Source organism: Hydractinia symbiolongicarpus, chromosome 11 (assembly GCF_029227915.1).
Source record: "Hydractinia symbiolongicarpus strain clone_291-10 chromosome 11, HSymV2.1, whole genome shotgun sequence".
In the NCBI taxonomy this organism is placed as follows: Eukaryota; Metazoa; Cnidaria; class Hydrozoa; order Anthoathecata; family Hydractiniidae; genus Hydractinia; species Hydractinia symbiolongicarpus.
Window position 1 is genome coordinate 17938981 of NC_079885.1, and position 22343 is coordinate 17961323.

General features: G+C 35.6%; 2 protein-coding genes across 3 annotated transcripts; both read left to right on the top strand.

Moving 5' to 3' along the window:
* The first annotated feature begins 288 nt into the window (after window positions 1–288).
* LOC130614177 (plasmanylethanolamine desaturase-like) lies at window positions 289–6312 on the top strand. Its single transcript, XM_057435589.1, has 4 exons — window positions 289–3942; window positions 4234–4353; window positions 4710–4801; window positions 5106–6312. Exons 1-4 carry the CDS (start codon window positions 3675–3677, stop codon window positions 5586–5588), a joined length of 963 nt encoding a protein of 320 aa, XP_057291572.1. The 5' UTR covers window positions 289–3674; the 3' UTR covers window positions 5589–6312.
* Window positions 6313–7350: 1038 nt separating this feature from the next.
* Window positions 7351–21947, top strand: LOC130614606 (zinc metalloproteinase nas-14-like). 2 transcript variants are annotated; one of them, XM_057436043.1, is made up of 9 exons: window positions 7351–7540; window positions 7951–8028; window positions 18196–18348; window positions 18681–18801; window positions 19185–19272; window positions 19451–19538; window positions 19775–19865; window positions 20258–20397; window positions 20746–21947. In XM_057436043.1, the coding sequence occupies exons 1-9, from the start codon at window positions 7516–7518 to the stop codon at window positions 21255–21257; spliced, it is 1296 nt and encodes a 431-aa protein (XP_057292026.1). In that variant the 5' UTR covers window positions 7351–7515; the 3' UTR covers window positions 21258–21947. The 2 variants fall into 2 exon arrangements, with proteins under 2 accessions (XP_057292026.1, XP_057292025.1); XM_057436042.1 differs by lacking the exon at window positions 7351–7540 and having other exon boundaries at window positions 7660–8028.
* The last annotated feature ends 396 nt before the right edge of the window (window positions 21948–22343 follow it).

Here is a 22343-nt window from a genome sequence, read left to right on the forward strand (position 1 = left end):
AATAGAATGGATAAATGGCAATGATATTAAAAGAAGGAAAGTGAGCAAATACTTAGAGTAGTATGTCAACATGGAAAATAAGGAAATGGAATATGATTGGAAATGGAAGAAAATTGGATGAAAAGTTGTTGGAAAGCCTTGCACTAATGGAATTGCTTGCCGTGAAAAGCAAAGATCGTGACAATTCGACGATTTAAATATCAACCTTTATTTTTCAATTTAATTTCATCAATTCGTTGCGTAGAGAGTGATATCAAGATAAATAGGAGTAACTTTAGAATACCGCTTGCTGTCATAAAACGTCCGTCATTTTGGGAAGACACTACACAACAACAACCTTTCCCGTCCTAGATACCGCAGATTTTGTTTTAGCACTGGCCTCTTGCACGGGAAAATATTTTTTCGTAGTTGGCCATTGCTGGCCACTATTCTGGTGTGCAGGCCAACACTGCTATAATTCTTTTCCTGGGCAAAGTCCGATACGTTCTGGATCATCCCATAGGCAGCAGGGCAGCTTTGTAGAATGTGTTTTGCATAACACACGATAGTCTTTTTTACTGCAAAATTACTTGTGCAGAAATGTATGTACAATGCTTTGTTAGCTAGACTGTATTATTTGCCTGGCAGTAAGTATAGCTACCTATGGTAAGGAAGTAAATTATTTGTCGAAGAGGATAAAATTTACAATGTAATAAATTTTATAAGGTGTTAGCTACACTTGCTGCATTTACTACAGGAGAACGGCACAACATTAAGCTGAAGCAGTGGTGCCAATTACCCTAAAAAAAGAGATGAACAAATGCAAACTAAAAGGGTGTTGATAAAAGATTTATGTCTATTTTATCATATGGTCAATTACAAGGGAGGGGTTAAAACACAGTGACCAATAAAAAAAATATAAACAGACAAAAATCTTTTCAGAATTATTTCTACTGGGAAATAACAAAACATGATTTGGGTAAGGACCATATTTTTAAAACCATATTGTTAAAACAACAATAAAATCAGTTGATATTTCACAACAGATACTTGAAACTCGTTTCCAGTTTTCAAGGTACCGATCAACTACCAAAAGAATAGTTAAAAGAAAACTAATTTCAATTTCAGAAGGATTGGCATGGGGGAGCTCAAGGATGTTTTTTTGTTGTTTTTGAAATTTCACTAATTTTTAATATTTGTCTGAAAACAGAGGGGAAGTGGAGGGGTCGGCCATATGCTGATAAAAAAGGTGAAAATCATTTGTCAACACCCCCTAAAGAGTCAGACACAAGGACATAACAAGACATGGAAAAAAAAAGAACAAATAATTTGTTATGGGAAAATTTGCTGTAAATTTAAATCACAGAAGCACTTTGAAAAAACACAAAAGAAGAAGCAATTTCAAAACTTAGTTATGAATAAAATGCTTGATGAGAATTGATTTCATCTCAAAATTTGATTTACTATGTAGTCTAAAGGGAAAAATCAGTTGCAAATCATTTCAGTCTTTTACAGAGTGAAAGCGAATTGATTTTACAGTATAAATAGTTGACTTGACTAGAGGTAATTTAATTAAACCACATCTACGAGCCTTAGTTTGGATGATAAAAATCAATTGCAAATGTCTTTGTAAGACTAATATAAGTGACATTATAAACAAAAGGTTATTTTGTATGGCATTTTAGATATATATGTTTTACTTAAATGCAGGCTTCCATTCAAAAATTTATTTTTTTGTTATGCAATAAGGAAAAATACTACGCAAACAATAAATTTGAAGTTGTTCTCCTAGTTAACCAGCAGAATATTGAAGTCTAATTTAGATATACGCCAAATTAAACTCTACAAAAACAGCAAGTTGCAACCACACACTCTTTGATGATCATACAAATTTTGGTGTAACTAAGTTTCGCTAAAGGAAAACAAATTTTGTCAATTATATGATTCTTTTCTGCTATGTTTAAAACGTACAAGGCTTATATACATCACTTAATTATGTCAAAAATTGCTAAAGTTGATGTTAAAGAAACTATTATACCAAAGCAACAGCAATCTTGTCATTCTAATGCAATTGGTGTGCAATTTTTAGGTCCTAATCATACCCGTAAGATCCAATATCACTTGTGCATAATTCATTTTTTTTGGCGATTATAACAAAAATAAACTGCCTAAATTGTAGCTACATAGTGAGATTACCGATATCCCCAAAATAGTTACAATACAATTTTAAACAAGACAGTTTATTGTTATTGTAACACCCTCCTTCAATATGATTTTTATATAATGCAGAGAGTAAGCTAGCGACAAATCAAATCGATTTGATTTCATGCCACATTTTTTTGAATGTTGCAGACAACATGCAGCAAAGTTTCGGGTTGTTGCTTTGTCTCCCATGGTTTGCAACATAATTTTGCTGCATGATGATAATCTATCAACCAGAATACGGTTTTATGCACTCACGTTTTATGCACTATCCTGTTTGTAGACCTTCTGTAACAACAATTCAAATTGTGTTCTATCCAACCTCAGATAGTTCTCGAAGGCTATATTATCTAGCTTTAAGTCAGTGAATAAATAGAGTATGAAACGCACCATATTGTCTTTTTACGATTTATGGTTAAGTCCATATTCTATTTCTTCTTCTTTCTTCTTCATCTTCCTCGTCAAGTAACAACGCTATGATAGCTGGTCTATGCACAGCCATATTGAGTTAGTGAGTGAAGAAAGTGATAACTTTGTTGCATATAAATTGTTGCACAGATGGCGACACAAGAGCGACTTTTTGACCTTGCAATGCAACAAAATCGCATTGCATGCGGATAAAAAAATCACATTGTCTCCCCAAAGCTTAACTTCTTGTATGACATTTAAAAAAACTCAAGTATATCCTGTATAATTTTCGAAATAGCACAAGCTTGCTGCATAACGTTTAAAAACAAGTTTTTGAGCATGCAAGTATTTTTATCTAGTTTTTATTAAAAAAAAAAAGAACAATTTTATCTAAACTTTTTTTTCTGGTGAGACAAATTATTATTATTTTGCTTCATCATAAAAAAAAAATTATTTATGAATTGCATGCTTAGAGCAAATTACAAGAAAAAATATCCTTTGTTGTAACATCCTCCTCAGTTGTAGAAGCTTATAATTGAAAAATTAAAAATCGCATGCTTAGCCTTTTCTTCATTGACAAGACTGCAACAGCTCTGGTGCGTTTTCTAATCTAGTCATAAGCCCATGGAAAATCTTCAGGGGTTTACCTGTCGACAGATCTATGGGAATTCGCCCATTGCTGCTTGTGGCTACCATCTTTGACTCACAGACAGACAACGAGTAAATATAGATTGCATAATTACAGACCCTGGCTTATTGTATGAAGGTAAAAGAGTCAATTTTGTGGCTCAGTTTTGATCTTAAAGAAGTTGAGCTGTTGTTATAAAAATTAATTCATCCTGGTGCCACATCCTTAATTAGCCTTCCATCTTATTTGGAATCACCTAATTAGCAGTACAAACTTAGTTTGCAGTTTTTCTGAGCTGTTCTGCTTGACGAACTAGACCCTACCAAAATTTCCAATTTAAAACCTTTTTATTTTAAAGAAAAAATAAAAAAAAGAACAACTACAGACTCAAATATACCATTAGATAGAATAGACAATTAATACATATATATACACAATTCTTTCAAGAGCAAAAACCATGATGAGTGACATATCGATGCCAACAGCTGAAACAAATATGTCTCCTGAGATGATTATGGGAGCACTTGAAAATTTAAGTCAAGTTCCGAAGCAAATAGCAGAAACAATGAACAATAATTGCGCAGAAATTAAGCAGTATATGTCCACAAGTCATGCAGAGGAATGTGAAAAACATGCAAACAATTTTCCAAAAGAACCAGCAGTAGATCTTCATACATGTGGAAAACAGAAAAGAGCAAAATTACTAGCTGATGGATACACTAAAGGTTGATTTTTAATATTATAGATTGTCACAGCGTCACTGAAGTATTAATCCTATTTTACAAGTGACAAAGTTATGTTCTTATAAACTAGTCTGTTGGTGGTTAAAAGAATAGGTTTTTGTTCCCTATGTTTTTTTGCAGGTAACTATGCAAACATTCCAAGCAAAGGCAACTTAATCAGTTGTTCTACAGGCTAGGTTAAACTACAAAGCTATATAAATTTTACTTTGGAACAGAAAAGATTATCTATGCTTTCAAATCTTTTAATTAACTACTAATTGTTTGTCATTTAAGAAAAATGGTGGTTTGATCGGATCAGTGTAGTGTTTGGTATTACAACAATGTCAATCTGGACATTACAACTCATCCTGAGGTTTGATCCGCAAGATGTTCTAGGAATTATTATAGCTTTAGGTAAATACTATTTTTAAAGAACAAAGTCCCTGCTAAGAATCATGGATTATTACTCTCTTGGCCCTAACATAAATCCAAAGAAACTTACTGAAAAATACTATTCTGTAAATTTTCGTTGAAAAAAAAAACGATTAATTATGAATTTCTCCTCAATTTAGAGGTTCTAAAATTTTTACTGGTGTAGTGATCATGAAATGTGAATTTTTGCGTCCAAAGCTGTATTAAATACAGGAACTATGTCTTTCTTTGCGTGGTACATCGATAAATTAAAAATGGTTTATCGTACGAAATGCTTACTAATTATTATTTCCTGCTTGTTTTTTCTCAAGGCCAAGTTATTTTTGTTATCTTTGTAGTATTTGGTTGCCTAGCAGCAGATTTCATGTCTGGCATGGTACACTGGGCAGCTGATACATGGGGCTCTGTAGATCTTCCTGTTATTGGTAAAGTAAGTGGGAATTATTTAATCATTCAGTTTTGTGATCTTAGCTAGAGATAGTGGCGAACGTAATTATTACATTAGAGTACAAATAAGTTAGGAAATATGCCCTCATAAAGACTTGTATAAGGGTAAGGTTTGACTTTCCTCCTAAGAGAGAGGGGGAAGCATTTATTTTTATTGTTACAAGCATCATTCTTTCGTGGCATAAATGCATCAAAATTTAACACGCTATTTTTGTCATATTCCTGGTAGCCTGTATTTGTTAGGTGAGCAGTTTTCTTCTCTAATCGTTTGAACAATTTGTTTTCAGGCATTCATTCGTCCATTTCGAGAGCACCATGTTGACCCAACTGCAATGACTCGACACGATTTTTGCGAAACCAATGGCGACAATTTCCTATTGGTCTATCCGTTCGTATTATGGTTCACCTACAAGGGTTACACGTACGGCGGCGACTTGTTACGCGAACACTACAGATTCGATCTATTTATGTACGCATTAGGTTTGTTTGTTATCGCTACCAATCAAATCCACAAGTGGTCGCATACTTATTACGGACTACCCGCTTGGGTTGAATGGCTACAAAAATATCATATCATTCTACCGCGCAAGCATCATCGAATTCACCACGTATCGCCACATGAAACCTTCTTCTGTATTACGAATGGCTGGCTGAACTATCCACTCGAGGCTGTAGGTTTTTTCACTAAGTTAGAATGGATTATAGAGAAAGTGACAGGTGTCCCTCCACGAAAAGATGACATGAAATGGGCAGGCAAAAAAGTGGACTGAAATTTTATTGTTACCTGGTGAGAGATGTAAAACATGTACCATTTACTTGGTTTAATATGTGGAATTTGTAACAGAAGTTTGATCGTCCTCTCCCTTGTTTATTTTAAACGGATAGAAAATATTTATTTTAGAATTCTACCACAAGCATTAGTTTAAATGCGCATTGTTTTATAAAACCACATTTATTATTTGGACTCCCTGTGGCGTTGAAATATAGATGAATTTTCCATCGTGATGGCGTGAATAATGTTTTTCTCGTTTTTATGTTCCCACCACCTGTTTCGTCTTATACTTCGAACTCCTTACGCCTCAAAGAGCAAGAAAAATCTCCTTCATGTGTTTTTTGTTTTAGGGTGAATTGGCAAATTTCTCTTTTCCATGAGTGAATGTAATGAGTAAAGTCACGTGGTTTAAACACGTACATCTTTTGTTGTGAATTATCTGTAAATACTTCTGTTGTAATGTTAAAGGGAATTTAAAAATTCAGGGAATATTTTTTTTTAAATATCTCTTGAATAATTTATACCGTTCGCAAAAAACAATTCATTTTGTTCGTGATGAATTGTTTGTGTAAACTCTAGAATGGTCTTAGAATTAATCTTTTACTGTTGTAAAATGTACAATTTTTTCTAACGTTTTATACTTGTTTCGTTCATTTTTATTTAAAAAAACACGCTTGTGGAAGTGAAAAAGATATCTTTGCAACAAAGATAGTCAAACAAAACTGTGTTTGTTGTTGTTGTTGTTGTTTTCTCCAAACCCCAGGTTACACCATGCGTTTTGTATGTAAGCAGTTTCAAGTAGGATTAACTCTTCTCTATATTAATAATATATTCTGTGTGTGCGCAAAAAAAGTCAAGCCGCGAAAATATTTTATCGACTGCGTTAGCTTACGAATAATAATAATGCTAGAAAGTAAATAAGCAGTGACCTGATAAAAGTATAAATACTTGAAGGTCTGGTTTTTTAAAATGCTATCTCGCACATACCACGCGTTTATTTTATTTTGTCTTCAATCAGAGGTAAAACTTTCTTGCAAACTCAACATGCCGAGTTTACCTTTTTTTTCTTCAGAATGATATTTCGCTCTTCATAGCTTTTCATTTATTACCCACGGAAAATAACGTTGCGCAATATAATCGTCAGAAATAGAAACAAGAATACGAAGATGTAAACTGCCAGGTCAAATATTGTGAACACTAAATTTCAAAAGAAAATGTTCATATGAATACTACCGCCAGGACCTAGCTGTAAAAGAGCAAGCTCGGACCCAGTTCCTTTTAATGAAATACCAGATGTTCGTCGCCTTTAAGGGACGATTAAGTCCAAAGAAAAGTTTGCAGCACAATTATGTTTCCTAGTAACAAATCCAACCCGGATGCGTCATCAAACCGGCATTTTGTCGGCAGTAATCTTAACATTCGTGTAAAATCTATCACAACGTCGATAACACGATCATATTACCATGGGAACTACAATATTCCTTTATCATATATTGTATGACATGCGTACGACGTTGCATTAAAACATAATGGAAGAAGAAGTAAATGTTTAGAGGACTGGTGATGAGATGATAAGCTAATTAGCAACCACGGTAAAAATTACTTACACGCAACCTCATCCCCAGCACTTTAATCTGTTAGTTGAGAAAGTTAAGAAAAAAGGTTCTGAAAATGAGGTTAATACAATTTTAAAACTACTTATTTACTTACTACTTAGGTTTAGTTAGATGTAAAGGATGGTCACAAAGTATTATTTTCACAAACTTAAAACTTTTTTTCATTTTTAACATTTATAGGTTAATGACAGTTCTAGGAGTATTATAAGTATTATAAAAAAGGGGATATCTTAGAGAGGATGCAGAAGTATTCGTGCATTTAACTCAAGAAATGTTACTTTCATTTTCTTTATAGAAGCATATATAAGAATGACAAATATTTTAAATTTTTTCGGTAAGATAATCCTAATCGTATGTACTTTTTTTCTTTGACCAATAGATGCGCTTTGCGAGTTTGCATCCGCGCGACATTCAGACTGCGCGAAATTCAGGCGGCGCGAAAAGAGTTAATTAAATAGCAAAACAAAATGTATAATTCGTTTAGTTTTTTTTGCATTTCTTTTTTGTCTCTTCAAACTCACAAAGTTTATTCTGTATCATGGTGCGGTTTAAAAAACATTTCATGTTTTTTTTAGTTATTTTTTCATGAGGGAATTTAAAGTATAACAAATTTAGTGCGGGAAATTAAAACGCGCGAAATATAACGTATATGTTGAATGTTTGTGATATGAAGAAAAAAGATGGCATTTGAGATAATAGTGAAAAGTTTAACTGCATTAGTACGATTAAGTATCTTATTTTCAGGTTTCTTCTTTTTTGTTGTTTTGACTGATGGAAACAAATTAAGTATGAACTACAAACATAGGATGATACAAGGTCCACGTAAGTTTCCATTCATTCGTGTTTAGTTGTTATTTCTCTGAAAGGTAAATTAGACTGTATTTTTGGTTACGCGTTCTCCAGCCCGTTTTTAGATGATGTTTCTTCGTTGTGTTAATCGTCCTTATTTAATGTGTTATCGCCTTATTTGGTGTGTTATCGTCCTTATTTAGTGTGTTATCGTCCTTATTTGGTGTGTTATCGTCCTTATTTAGTGCGTTATCGTCCTTATTTGGTGTGTTATCGTTCTTAGTTAGTGTGTTATCGTCCTTATTTGGTGTGTTATCGTCCTTATTTAATGTGTTATCGCCTCATTTGGTGTGTTATTGTCATTATTTGGTGTGTTATCGTCCTTATTTGTGCGTTATCGTCCTTGTTTGGTGTGTTATCGTCGTTATTTAGTGCGTTATCGTCCTTATTTGGTGTGTTATCGTTCTTAGTTAGTGTGTTATCGTCCTTAGTTAGTGCGTTATCGTCCTTACTTAATGTGTTACCGTCCTTATTTGGTGTGTTATCGTTCTTAGTTAGTGTGTTATCGTCCTTAGTTAGTGCGTTATCGTCCTTATTTGGTGTGTTATCGTCCTTATTTGTGCGTTATCGTCCTTATTTGTGCGTTATCGTCTTTGTTTGTGCGTTATCGTCATTATTTGGTGTGTTATCGTCTTTATTTGGTGTGTTATCGTTCTTAGTTAGTGTGTTATCGTCCTTAGTTAGTGTGTTATCGTCCTTATTTGGTGTGTTATCGTCCTTATATGGTGTGTTATCGTTCTTAGATAGTGTGTTATCGTCCTTAGTTAGTGCGTTATCGTCCTTATTTGGTGCGTTATCGTCCTTATTTGTGCGTTATCGTCCTTATTTGTGCGTTATCGTCCTTGTTTGTGCGTTATCGTCATTATTTGGTGTGTTATCGTCTTTATTTGGTGTGTTATCGTTCCTAGTTAGTGTGTTATCGTCCTTAGTTAGTGTGTTATCGTCCTTATTTGGTGTGTTATCGTCCTTATATGGTGTGTTATCGTTCTTAGTTAGTGTGTTATCGTCCTTAGTTAGTGCGTTATCGTCCTTATTTGGTGCGTTATCGTCCTTATTTGTGCGTTATCGTCCTTATTTGTGCGTTATCGTCCTTGTTTGTGCGTTATCGTCATTATTTGGTGTGTTATCGTCCTTTTTTGGTGTGTTATCGTGTTTATTTGGTGTGTTATCGGTCTTAGTTAGTGTGTTATCGTCCTTAGTTAGTGTGTTATCGTCCTTATTTGGTGTGTTATCGTCCTTATTTGGTGTGTTATCGTTCTTAGTTAGTGTGTTATCGTCCTTATTTGTGCGTTATCGTCCTTGTTTGTGCGTTATCGTCATTATTTGGTGTGTTATCGTCCTTGTTTGGTGTGTTATCGTCTTTATTTGGTGTGTTATCGTTCTTAGTTAGTGTGTTATCGTCCTTAGTTAGTGTGTTATCGTCCTTATTTGGTGTGTTATCGTCCTTATTTGGTGTGTTATCGTCCTTATTTGGTGTGTTATCGTCCTTATTTGGTGTGTTATCGTTCTTAGTTAGTGTGTTATCGTCCTTATTTAATGTGTTATCGCCTCATTTGGTGTGTTATTGTCATTATTTGGTGTGTTATCGTCCTTATTTGTGCGTTATCGTCCTTGTTTGGTGTGTTATCGTCGTTATTTAGTGCGTTATCGTCCTTATTTGGTGTGTTATCGTTCTTAGTTAGTGTGTTATCGTCCTTAGTTAGTGCGTTATCGTCCTTACTTAATGTGTTACCGTCCTTATTTGGTGTGTTATCGTTCTTAGTTAGTGTGTTATCGTCCTTAGTTAGTGCGTTATCGTCCTTATTTGGTGTGTTATCGTCCTTATTTGTGCGTTATCGTCCTTATTTGTGCGTTATCGTCTTTGTTTGTGCGTTATCGTCATTATTTGGTGTGTTATCGTCTTTATTTGGTGTGTTATCGTTCTTAGTTAGTGTGTTATCGTCCTTAGTTAGTGTGTTATCGTCCTTATTTGGTGTGTTATCGTCCTTATATGGTGTGTTATCGTTCTTAGATAGTGTGTTATCGTCCTTAGTTAGTGCGTTATCGTCCTTATTTGGTGCGTTATCGTCCTTATTTGTGCGTTATCGTCCTTATTTGTGCGTTATCGTCCTTGTTTGTGCGTTATCGTCATTATTTGGTGTGTTATCGTCTTTATTTGGTGTGTTATCGTTCCTAGTTAGTGTGTTATCGTCCTTAGTTAGTGTGTTATCGTCCTTATTTGGTGTGTTATCGTCCTTATATGGTGTGTTATCGTTCTTAGTTAGTGTGTTATCGTCCTTAGTTAGTGCGTTATCGTCCTTATTTGGTGCGTTATCGTCCTTATTTGTGCGTTATCGTCCTTATTTGTGCGTTATCGTCCTTGTTTGTGCGTTATCGTCATTATTTGGTGTGTTATCGTCCTTTTTTGGTGTGTTATCGTGTTTATTTGGTGTGTTATCGGTCTTAGTTAGTGTGTTATCGTCCTTAGTTAGTGTGTTATCGTCCTTATTTGGTGTGTTATCGTCCTTATTTGGTGTGTTATCGTTCTTAGTTAGTGTGTTATCGTCCTTATTTGTGCGTTATCGTCCTTGTTTGTGCGTTATCGTCATTATTTGGTGTGTTATCGTCCTTGTTTGGTGTGTTATCGTCTTTATTTGGTGTGTTATCGTTCTTAGTTAGTGTGTTATCGTCCTTAGTTAGTGTGTTATCGTCCTTATTTGGTGTGTTATCGTCCTTATTTGGTGTGTTATCGTCCTTATTTGGTGTGTTATCGTCCTTATTTGGTGTGTTATCGTTCTTAGTTAGTGTGTTATCGTCCTTAGTTAGTGCGTTATCGTCCTTATTTGGTGTGTTATCGTCCTTATTTGTGCGTTATCGTCCTTATTTGTGCGTTATCGTCCTTGTTTGTGCGTTATCGTCATTATTTGGTGTGTTATCGTCCTTGTTTGGTGTGTTATCGTCTTTATTTGGTGTGTTATCGTTCTTAGTTAGTGTGTTATCGTCCTTAGTTAGTGTGTTATCGTCCTTATTTGGTGTGTTATCGTCCTTATTTGGTGTGTTATCGTTCTTAGTTAGTGTGTTATCGTCCTTAGTTAGTGCGTTATCGTCCTTATTTGGTGTGTTATCGTCCTTATTTGTGCGTTATCGTCCTTATTTGGTGTGTTATCGTCCTTATTTGGTGTGTTATCGTTCTTAGTTAGTGTGTTATCGTCCTTAGTTAGTGCGTTATCGTCCTTATTTGGTGCGTTATCGTCCTTATTTGTGCGTTATCGTCCTTATTTGTGCGTTATCGTCCTTGTTTGTGCGTTATCGTCATTATTTGGTGTGTTATCGTCCTTTTTTGGTGTGTTATAGTGTTTATTTGGTGTGTTATCGGTCTTAGTTAGTGTGTTATCGTCCTTAGTTAGTGTGTTAGCGTCCTTATTTGGTGTGTTATCGTCCTTAGTTAGTGTGTTAGCGTCCTTATTTGGTGTGTTATCGTCCTTATTTGGTGTGTTATCGTTCTTAGTTAGTGTGTTATCGTCCTTATTTGGTGTGTTATCGTTCTTAGTTAGTGTGTTATCGTCCTTAGTTAGTGCGTTATCGTCCTTACTTGGTGTGTTATCGTCCTTATTTGGTGTGTTATCGTTCTTAGTTAGTGTGTTATCGTCCTTAGTTAGTGCGTTATCGTCCTTATTTGGTGTGTTATCGTCCTTATTTGTGCGTTATCGTCCTTATTTGTGCGTTATCGTCCTTATTTGGTGTGTTATCGTCCTTATTTGGTGTGTTATCGTTCTTAGTTAGTGTGTTATCGTCCTTATTTGGTGTGTTATCGTTCTTAGTTAGTGTGTTATCGTCCTTAGTTAGTGCGTTATCGTCCTTACTTGGTGTGTTATCGTCCTTATTTGGTGTGTTATCGTCCTTATTTGGTGTGTTATCGTCCTTATTTGGTGTGTTATCGTTCTTAGTTAGTGTGTTATCGTCCTTAGTTAGTGTGTTATCGTCCTTATTTGGTGTGTTATCGTCCTTATTTGGTGTGTTATCGTCCTTATTTGGTGTGTTATCGTCCTTATTTGGTGTGTTATCGTTCTTAGTTAGTGTGTTATCGTCCTTATTTAATGTGTTATCGCCTCATTTGGTGTGTTATTGTCATTATTTGGTGTGTTATCGTCCTTATTTGTGCGTTATCGTCCTTGTTTGGTGTGTTATCGTCGTTATTTAGTGCGTTATCGTCCTTATTTGGTGTGTTATCGTTCTTAGTTAGTGTGTTATCGTCCTTAGTTAGTGCGTTATCGTCCTTACTTAATGTGTTACCGTCCTTATTTGGTGTGTTATCGTTCTTAGTTAGTGTGTTATCGTCCTTAGTTAGTGCGTTATCGTCCTTATTTGGTGTGTTATCGTCCTTATTTGTGCGTTATCGTCCTTATTTGTGCGTTATCGTCTTTGTTTGTGCGTTATCGTCATTATTTGGTGTGTTATCGTCTTTATTTGGTGTGTTATCGTTCTTAGTTAGTGTGTTATCTTCTTTAGTTAATGTGTTATCGTCCTTATTTGGTGTGTTATCGTCCTTATATGGTGTGTTATCGTTCTTAGATAGTGTGTTATCGTCCTTAGTTAGTGCGTTATCGTCCTTATTTGGTGCGTTATCGTCCTTATTTGTGCGTTATCGTCCTTATTTGTGCGTTATCGTCCTTGTTTGTGCGTTATCGTCATTATTTGGTGTGTTATCGTCTTTATTTGGTGTGTTATCGTTCCTAGTTAGTGTGTTATCGTCCTTAGTTAGTGTGTTATCGTCCTTATTTGGTGTGTTATCGTCCTTATATGGTGTGTTATCGTTCTTAGTTAGTGTGTTATCGTCCTTAGTTAGTGCGTTATCGTCCTTATTTGGTGCGTTATCGTCCTTATTTGTGCGTTATCGTCCTTATTTGTGCGTTATCGTCCTTGTTTGTGCGTTATCGTCATTATTTGGTGTGTTATCGTCCTTTTTTGGTGTGTTATCGTGTTTATTTGGTGTGTTATCGGTCTTAGTTAGTGTGTTATCGTCCTTAGTTAGTGTGTTATCGTCCTTATTTGGTGTGTTATCGTCCTTATTTGGTGTGTTATCGTTCTTAGTTAGTGTGTTATCGTCCTTATTTGTGCGTTATCGTCCTTGTTTGTGCGTTATCGTCATTATTTGGTGTGTTATCGTCCTTGTTTGGTGTGTTATCGTCTTTATTTGGTGTGTTATCGTTCTTAGTTAGTGTGTTATCGTCCTTAGTTAGTGTGTTATCGTCCTTATTTGGTGTGTTATCGTCCTTATTTGGTGTGTTATCGTCCTTATTTGGTGTGTTATCGTCCTTATTTGGTGTGTTATCGTTCTTAGTTAGTGTGTTATCGTCCTTAGTTAGTGCGTTATCGTCCTTATTTGGTGTGTTATCGTCCTTATTTGTGCGTTATCGTCCTTATTTGTGCGTTATCGTCCTTGTTTGTGCGTTATCGTCATTATTTGGTGTGTTATCGTCCTTGTTTGGTGTGTTATCGTCTTTATTTGGTGTGTTATCGTTCTTAGTTAGTGTGTTATCGTCCTTAGTTAGTGTGTTATCGTCCTTATTTGGTGTGTTATCGTCCTTATTTGGTGTGTTATCGTTCTTAGTTAGTGTGTTATCGTCCTTAGTTAGTGCGTTATCGTCCTTATTTGGTGTGTTATCGTCCTTATTTGTGCGTTATCGTCCTTATTTGGTGTGTTATCGTCCTTATTTGGTGTGTTATCGTTCTTAGTTAGTGTGTTATCGTCCTTAGTTAGTGCGTTATCGTCCTTATTTGGTGCGTTATCGTCCTTATTTGTGCGTTATCGTCCTTATTTGTGCGTTATCGTCCTTGTTTGTGCGTTATCGTCATTATTTGGTGTGTTATCGTCCTTTTTTGGTGTGTTATAGTGTTTATTTGGTGTGTTATCGGTCTTAGTTAGTGTGTTATCGTCCTTAGTTAGTGTGTTAGCGTCCTTATTTGGTGTGTTATCGTCCTTATTTGGTGTGTTATCGTTCTTAGTTAGTGTGTTATCGTCCTTATTTGGTGTGTTATCGTTCTTAGTTAGTGTGTTATCGTCCTTAGTTAGTGCGTTATCGTCCTTACTTGGTGTGTTATCGTCCTTATTTGGTGTGTTATCGTTCTTAGTTAGTGTGTTATCGTCCTTAGTTAGTGCGTTATCGTCCTTATTTGGTGTGTTATCGTCCTTATTTGTGCGTTATCGTCCTTATTTGTGCGTTATCGTCCTTATTTGGTGTGTTATCGTCCTTATTTGGTGTGTTATCGTTCTTAGTTAGTGTGTTATCGTCCTTATTTGGTGTGTTATCGTTCTTAGTTAGTGTGTTATCGTCCTTAGTTAGTGCGTTATCGTCCTTACTTGGTGTGTTATCGTCCTTATTTGGTGTGTTATCGTTCTTAGTTAGTGTGTTATCGTCCTTAGTTAGTGCGTTATCGTCCTTATTTGGTGTGTTATCGTCCTTATTTGTGCGTTATCGTCCTTATTTGTGCGTTATCGTCCTTATTTGGTGTGTTATCGTCCTTATTTGGTGTGTTATCGTTCTTAGTTAGTGTGTTATCGTCCTTAGTTAGTGCGTTATCGTCCTTATTTGGTGTGTTATCGTCCTTATTTGTGCGTTATCGTCCTTATTTGTGCGTTATCGTCCTTGTTTGTGCGTTATCGTCATTATTTGGTGTGTTATCGTCCTTGTTTGGTGTGTTATCGTCTTTATTTGGTGTGTTATCGTTCTTAGTTAGTGTGTTATCGTCCTTAGTTAGTGTGTTATCGTCCTTATTTGGTGTGTTATCGTCCTTATTTGGTGTGTTATCGTTCTTAGTTAGTGTGTTATCGTCCTTAGTTAGTGCGTTATCGTCCTTATTTGGTGTGTTATCGTCCTTATTTGTGCGTTATCGTCCTTATTTGTGCGTTATCGTCCTTGTTTGTGCGTTATCGTCATTATTTGGTGTGTTATCGTCTTTTTTTGGTGTGTTATCGTGTTTATTTGGTGTGTTATCGTTCTTAGTTAGTGTGTTATCGTCCTTAGTTAGTGTGTTATCGTCCTTATTTGGTGTGTTATCGTCCTTATTTGGTGTGTTATCGTTCTTAGTTAGTGTGTTATCGTCCTTATTTGGTGTGTTATCGTTCTTAGTTAGTGTGTTATCGTCCTTAGTTAGTGCGTTATCGTCCTTACTTGGTGTGTTATCGTCCTTATTTGGTGTGTTATCGTTCTTAGTTAGTGTGTTATCGTCCTTAGTTAGTGCGTTATCGTCCTTATTTGGTGTGTTATCGTCCTTATTTGTGCGTTATCGTCCTTATTTGTGCGTTATCGTCCTTATTTGGTGTGTTATCGTCCTTATTTGGTGTGTTATCGTTCTTAGTTAGTGTGTTATCGTCCTTAGTTAGTGCGTTATCGTCCTTATTTGGTGTGTTATCGTCCTTATTTGTGCGTTATCGTCCTTATTTGTGCGTTATCGTCCTTGTTTGTGCGTTATCGTCATTATTTGGTGTGTTATCGTCCTTGTTTGGTGTGTTATCGTCTTTATTTGGTGTGTTATCGTTCTTAGTTAGTGTGTTATCGTCCTTAGTTAGTGTGTTATCGTCCTTATTTGGTGTGTTATCGTCCTTATTTGGTGTGTTATCGTTCTTAGTTAGTGTGTTATCGTCCTTAGTTAGTGCGTTATCGTCCTTATTTGGTGTGTTATCGTCCTTATTTGTGCGTTATCGTCCTTATTTGGTGTGTTATCGTCCTTATTTGGTGTGTTATCGTTCTTAGTTAGTGTGTTATCGTCCTTAGTTAGTGCGTTATCGTCCTTATTTGGTGCGTTATCGTCCTTATTTGTGCGTTATCGTCCTTATTTGTGCGTTATCGTCCTTGTTTGTGCGTTATCGTCATTATTTGGTGTGTTATCGTCCTTTTTTGGTGTGTTATCGTGTTTATTTGGTGTGTTATCGGTCTTAGTTAGTGTGTTATCGTCCTTAGTTAGTGTGTTAGCGTCCTTATTTGGTTTGTTATCGTCCTTATTTGGTGTGTTATCGTTCTTAGTTAGTGTGTTATCGTCCTTATTTGGTGTGTTATCGTTCTTAGTTAGTGTGTTATCGTCCTTAGTTAGTGCGTTATCGTCCTTACTTGGTGTGTTATCGTCCTTATTTGGTGTGTTATCGTTCTTAGTTAGTGTGTTATCGTCCTTAGTTAGTGCGTTATCGTCCTTATTTGGTGTGTTATCGTCCTTATTTGTGCGTTATCGTCCTTATTTGTGCGTTATCGTCCTTATTTGGTGTGTTATCGTCCTTATTTGGTGTGTTATCGTTCTTAGTTAGTGTGTTATCGTCCTTAGTTAGTGCGTTATCGTCCTTATTTGTTGTGTTATCGTCCTTATTTGTGCGTTATCGTCCTTATTTGTGCGTTATCGTCCTTGTTTGTGCGTTATCGTCATTATTTGGTGTGTTATCGTCCTTGTTTGGTGTGTTATCGTCTTTATTTGGTGTGTTATCGTTCTTAGTTAGTGTTTTATCGTCCTTAGTTAGTGTGTTATCGTCCTTATTTGGTGTGTTATCGTCCTTATTTGGTGTGTTATCGTTCTTAGTTAGTGTGTTATCGTCCTTAGTTAGTGCGTTATCGTCCTTATTTGGTGTGTTATCGTCCTTATTTGTGCGTTATCGTCCTTATTTGTGCGTTATCGTCCTTGTTTGTGCGTTATCGTCATTATTTGGTGTGTTATCGTCCTTTTTTGGTGTGTTATCGTGTTTATTTGGTGTGTTATCGTTCTTAGTTAGTGTGTTATCGTCCTTAGTTAGTGTGTTATCGTCCTTATTTGGTGTGTTATCGTCCTTATTTGGTGTGTTATCGTTCTTAGTTAGTGTGTTATCGTCCTTATTTGGTGTGTTATCGTTCTTAGTTAGTGTGTTATCGTCCTTAGTTAGTGCGTTATCGTCCTTACTTGGTGTGTTATCGTCCTTATTTGGTGTGTTATCGTTCTTAGTTAGTGTGTTATCGTCCTTAGTTAGTGCGTTATCGTCCTTATTTGGTGTGTTATCGTCCTTATTTGTGCGTTATCGTCCTTATTTGTGCGTTATCGTCCTTATTTGGTGTGTTATCGTCCTTATTTGGTGTGTTATCGTTCTTAGTTAGTGTGTTATCGTCCTTAGTTAGTGCGTTATCGTCCTTATTTGGTGTGTTATCGTCCTTATTTGTGCGTTATCGTCCTTATTTGTGCGTTATCGTCCTTGTTTGTGCGTTATCGTCATTATTTGGTGTGTTATCGTCCTTGTTTGGTGTGTTATCGTCTTTATTTGGTGTGTTATCGTTCTTAGTTAGTGTGTTATCGTCCTTAGTTAGTGTGTTATCGTCCTTATTTGGTGTGTTATCGTCCTTATTTGGTGTGTTATCGTTCTTAGTTAGTGTGTTATCGTCCTTAGTTAGTGCGTTATCGTCCTTATTTGGTGTGTTATCGTCCTTATTTGTGCGTTATCGTCCTTATTTGTGCGTTATCGTCCTTGTTTGTGCGTTATCGTCATTATTTGGTGTGTTATCGTCCTTTTTTGGTGTGTTATCGTCTTTATTTGGTGTGTTATCGTACTTATTTGGTGTGTTATTGACCTTATTTGTTGTGGTATTGACCTTATTTGTTGTGGTAATGTCATTTACTTCTGTCTTGTAGCGGAAATTATTTTTATTATTTAATCCCTTTCTAGGATCGATTCTCTACTTAAATTTTTGTGAAATATTTAAAAGAAATATAAAAAAATATAAAAAGGAAAAACTTGACCGAGAAAACCTCACGCGCTGAAAAATCGGAGCGTTAAGTTACACTGCAGAAATTTATGTGCAAGTATGTTTTTGCAGCCTTTCTTTATTGGGATTTTAACGTTTAACGTACGTGATTTTAAGTAGATGTCGTTGTTTCGCAATTTTTTTAACTTAAATCTTCTGTAATGTCGTTATTAATTTTCGCTGCATGACGTCATCTTTGTTGCACGTAGTATATAGTTTTATATATAGTTTAAAGTTCAGAGTTAACTGAAGAAGAACTTACTTGCTAGATGAAAGCGTTGGTGCTGACATCGAGACTGGACGATAAATAGAGTGAATAAGAAATTATAACAATAAGCACGCGATAAAAACAAAGATTATAAATATTTTCAAAGGTTAACGAATCTTTTGGTGATTATTTTGTTTCCAGACGAAGGTGACCACGTGGATCATGGTGACATCATGTTTATAAAAGGAGAAGAAGAAGCTTTGTATGGTGAGAAGGAAGAGAAGAAAGAAATCACCATATTTGAAGAAAGAAGATGGCCTTTACCTATACCCTACGAAGTGGACGCCGACTTGCGTAAGTGAAACACGAAATGTTAACTTCAAACTTACAACATCTTCGCATTTAATCATAGATTGATAACCATAGCAGCGTAGGTAGGGGGGGGGGGGCTATTAATTCCGAAAGTAAAGTTACATTTTCCGAACCCAAACATAATCCTTTTGGAAGAGTAAAAAATACTTTGAATTGAAACTTAAAAATTTGTTTATGGTCGACCAGACTGTGAGAGCATCGAGTACTTTTACGACTATTTGCTAGGTTAATCTGATCCCCTATTTCCAGGCTTCCTAGCTCACATTCGATATCAGTCTGATGATAGATAGTTTTGTTTCCACGCATTTATTTAGTTGATGAAATAAAGTCAGGCGTAAAGGCCGGTATAAACGAAATCGAAGCAAAGACTTGTGTCAAATTTCGTAAGCGAAAGAAGGATGATAAAGATTATCTTTACTTTGTCGAAGATGACGGGTAAAAATTTGTTGTTGTTATTGTTGTTGTTGTTGTTTTTGTTGTAGTTGTTGTTGTTGTTTTTGTTGTTGTTGTTGTTAGTGTTATCTGGGCGTTTTAAACTAACATTTGAATCTTGATGTAACCTGCATAACGACTTAAACAAGCCTCGCTTAAACATGATGGCGGACTATGAACATGTAGGAAAGATATCCTGTTATTTCCAGTTATCAAACTGGTGCTATGTATGTTGGTACGGCTGCTAACTGCAACCAACTTTACAAATAACCATTTTTTAACTTGATTTGTTGAGAGCTAGGCGAGAGTAACAAACCATACGGATTTTTAAGTCGAACGCGTTTCGAATGTTTTTTCTTTTCTACCACTGACTGTTTCTTGTTTAGCTGTTGGAGTTATGTTGGGCGCAAGGGCGGAAAGCAAATAATCTCCCTTTTGTTTGGTTGTCATAGCAAACATGCAGTAGTTCATGAGGTGGTTATTTCATACGCCACAGTTGTTAAATGTCAAATACACTAAGATTTAAACACTTTTTTTTAATTTGATCGAAGCTTTAAAATTATTTTTTCATAACGCACCGTGAGAATGTTTGGATATTTTTGTTTGACATGAAATATGAAAATTTGTGAAATAAAGAAGTTCTTTTTTCTAGATCATGCATGCACTTGGTTTCTTTCATGAGCAAACAAGACCTGACAGAGACGAGTATGTTAACATACGCTTGAAGAATGCCTTTGATTGTAAGTTAATTGTGTTTTTGAGTGACAATTCTTAAAACATTCACTTCTTCGGAAAGATCAGTTTTATTAATCCGTACATGTCCTCAGACATGTACGGATTATTCAAACGTCCCTGACGATATTCACAACGTAAAAAGAAACAAGAGCTAGTTTCAACATTATTTGCTGGAACTGGGTGGGATCTTAATGTTGGGTGGGAAAGAGTGTTGGTTTTAACAGTCAGTATATTTCTTTAGGGGCACGTCATAACTTTGAAAAATTGAAATACTCAGAAATCATAAAAATCAAGCACCCATATGATTATAAATCTGTGATGCATTACCCCAGGTAGGTTTACTTTATTAGTGTTAGAGAAAGCTAGTGCAAATATGAAGCCTTGATAATTCTAACTTTTGAGAAGGAACTATAATGTTTATTACCAAATATTATTTTATGAATCGCTTATTATTCCCCCCAAAAAGTGGTATATCCCTGCGCAAAGATCTTAAGATCTTTCTTGCGAATATTGTTTTATAAACTGGTCCGTTGAGAGGGAGTAATTACTTCTAAACTAAGTGAGAATTATTTACATGCATCAAATTCCGCGGGGCCGACGTATGAAAAAGATGCTAGGTGTATTATCATCAAGCCTAAGATATATGTTACCGAGGGCCGTACAAGGGATGCTTTATATGCAAATTTTCTTATGTAAATTAATCCACTCTTTTCCACGTCTTTAGAAATGCGTTTTCAAAGAATGGAGAAGACACAATTGTTGTTCCATATAAACCAAGGCTAAGTCTTGGTCAACCCCCCACTGGTGGTCTTTCACTAATTGATGCTATGCAACTTAATGAGTTATACTGCTCCAAAACAACAGGTGAGTAGAAGTGTAGATATTTTCAATATTTTCGACGTAGCTTTCTTGGCCTACAAACCTGTGAAAGTATAAAACTTGAAACCAGCTGGCTGCACATTACTGGCCAAGTGATGCTAGTAAATTACCAAAGAATTAAATTTCGTTACAATGTTAATAATGTTAGCAGAGCTTGTATCAAAATAAGCTAAAGTGTTAAACTTAAGAGTTTAGCTTTAGTTTTGCTAAGTTTTTTTTTCTTGCGTTCGTCATATCCGCTACTGCAGTTTCCACGAGATCCCAAAACTATAAGTAAGTTTCCTGGAAAGTTTAAAAATATCAGTTCTTGCTTAATTTTTTTTTTGAACTTAGGTAGGCCCACCACATCAAAGACAACATCAACGCAAAAAACATTGAAAACATCGACGATGGAGACGACAAAGAAATCATTAACAGCAAAATCTACAACACCATCGATAGTGAAAACGACAGTAAAATCGACAGTAAAATCGACAGTGAAATCGATAGTGAAATCGACTGAAAGAACAACAACACGATTGACAACAAAATCTACAACAAGATCGAAGGCGAAATCAACCACTAGTGCAAAGTCTTTGAATTCAACCAATGTCAAACCCACAACTATGAGTGTCGTAAGTCCTACTTTAACTAACCCACGTCGTCGTAGAGCTTTTCGGTCCAGAAGGAGAAGGTCGACGTTTAGACGTCGGTTGAAATTCAGACGACGAATTCCGTTATATCGAAAGAAAGCAAAAAAATATAGAAGACGAAACAGATCGCATAGAAGGCGTTCAAAGAAGCGCCAAAGTAAAAAAAAGTTAAGAAGATGGAAACCACGAAAGACATTTAACAATAAAGTTTGACAATAAAAGTTTATAAATAATAAGTCTCGACCCAAAGCTATTTGAAGGCCAAATCAAAGATAAGCTTAAAAGTACAATTTTCAGAGGAAAATCCTTAATCCCACTTCTATCCTTTCACCTGATAGGCATCCGCGCCCCAGGATCTCTTACCCCTTATCGATTATTAAGGGGGATTTCCACGAAGCGAATTGAACGGCGAATTGTATCTGAGCATGCACAGTTTTGTTTGTTATGATTTTGCATCAAAATATTCGCTCGCCGAAAAGTAGAAACAGATCTTACTTTTTCGCGGCCAACCAATGTAAACAATGAATTTGGCGTTTAATTTATTTTGTCGTGAAAATTAAAAAGCGAATTCGCCATCGAATTCACCGTTTAATTCACTTCTTGAAAATCCCCCTTGACGCAGCAGTCAACAGCATTTTCACCGCTATCGTAATAATAAAAAATCATTTGAACTTTTTTTGTTCTAAACAAACACACAAAAAAATTTTGTTTTGGCATTTTTTTCTTTTTCTTTTATTATTTATACTTTTTCACTTATATATTTAGAAACTTGCCTCTGGTCATAGACAACTTTCATATGAATTTCATTCAAAACGTAAAAATTCTTGTGTATGTTAACTTTGCATTATCAAACATGAAGGACAACCTTCATAATAAACCTACAAATATAACATTCTCGCATAAGTTCATTATATATTTCATTACGTTGTTTATTTATAAACATCGCCATCTTGTGTGTACAAGCCCATCATAAAAAGCGAATGAATTGATTCACTCTCTCAAATTCGCATGGAACCGAAAACTTTGTTCGAGATGGGGAAATTTCGACATGAAAAAAAAAAACAAGGTTCGAGTCTGAAGTAATACAATTTGGAGAATTAAATGCGTGGCCTGGTATAAAACTTTTAAACAATAAGATTAATCATCATATGATTTATTGGGAGTCATTTTTAAATATTAATGCGTGACAAGTGTGTCATAACCCTTTCTTAACCACGACAGATAGGGTCTAATTCACCTCTCATGCTCTAGTTGGTTTAGTAGGAGTCGTATCCTAATAGATCAATTAGCTAATTAATT

Bases quoted from the DNA above. Each gene is read 5' to 3' on its own strand.
- LOC130614177 (XM_057435589.1), top strand. From the start codon at position 3,675: ATGATGAGTGACATATCGATGCCAACAGCTGAAACAAATATGTCTCCT. The intron at 4,354-4,709 runs GTAAATACTATT...TTATCTTTGTAG, and splicing joins AGGAATTATTATAGCTTTAG to TATTTGGTTGCCTAGCAGCA. The intron at 4,802-5,105 runs GTAAGTGGGAAT...ATTTGTTTTCAG, and splicing joins ATCTTCCTGTTATTGGTAAA to GCATTCATTCGTCCATTTCG.
- LOC130614606 (XM_057436042.1), top strand. From the start codon at position 7,887: ATGGCATTTGAGATAATAGTGAAAAGTTTAACTGCATTAGTACGATTA. The intron at 18,802-19,184 runs GTAAAAATTTGT...TTTCTTGTTTAG, and splicing joins TACTTTGTCGAAGATGACGG to CTGTTGGAGTTATGTTGGGC. The intron at 19,273-19,450 runs GTGGTTATTTCA...TCTTTTTTCTAG, and splicing joins AACATGCAGTAGTTCATGAG to ATCATGCATGCACTTGGTTT.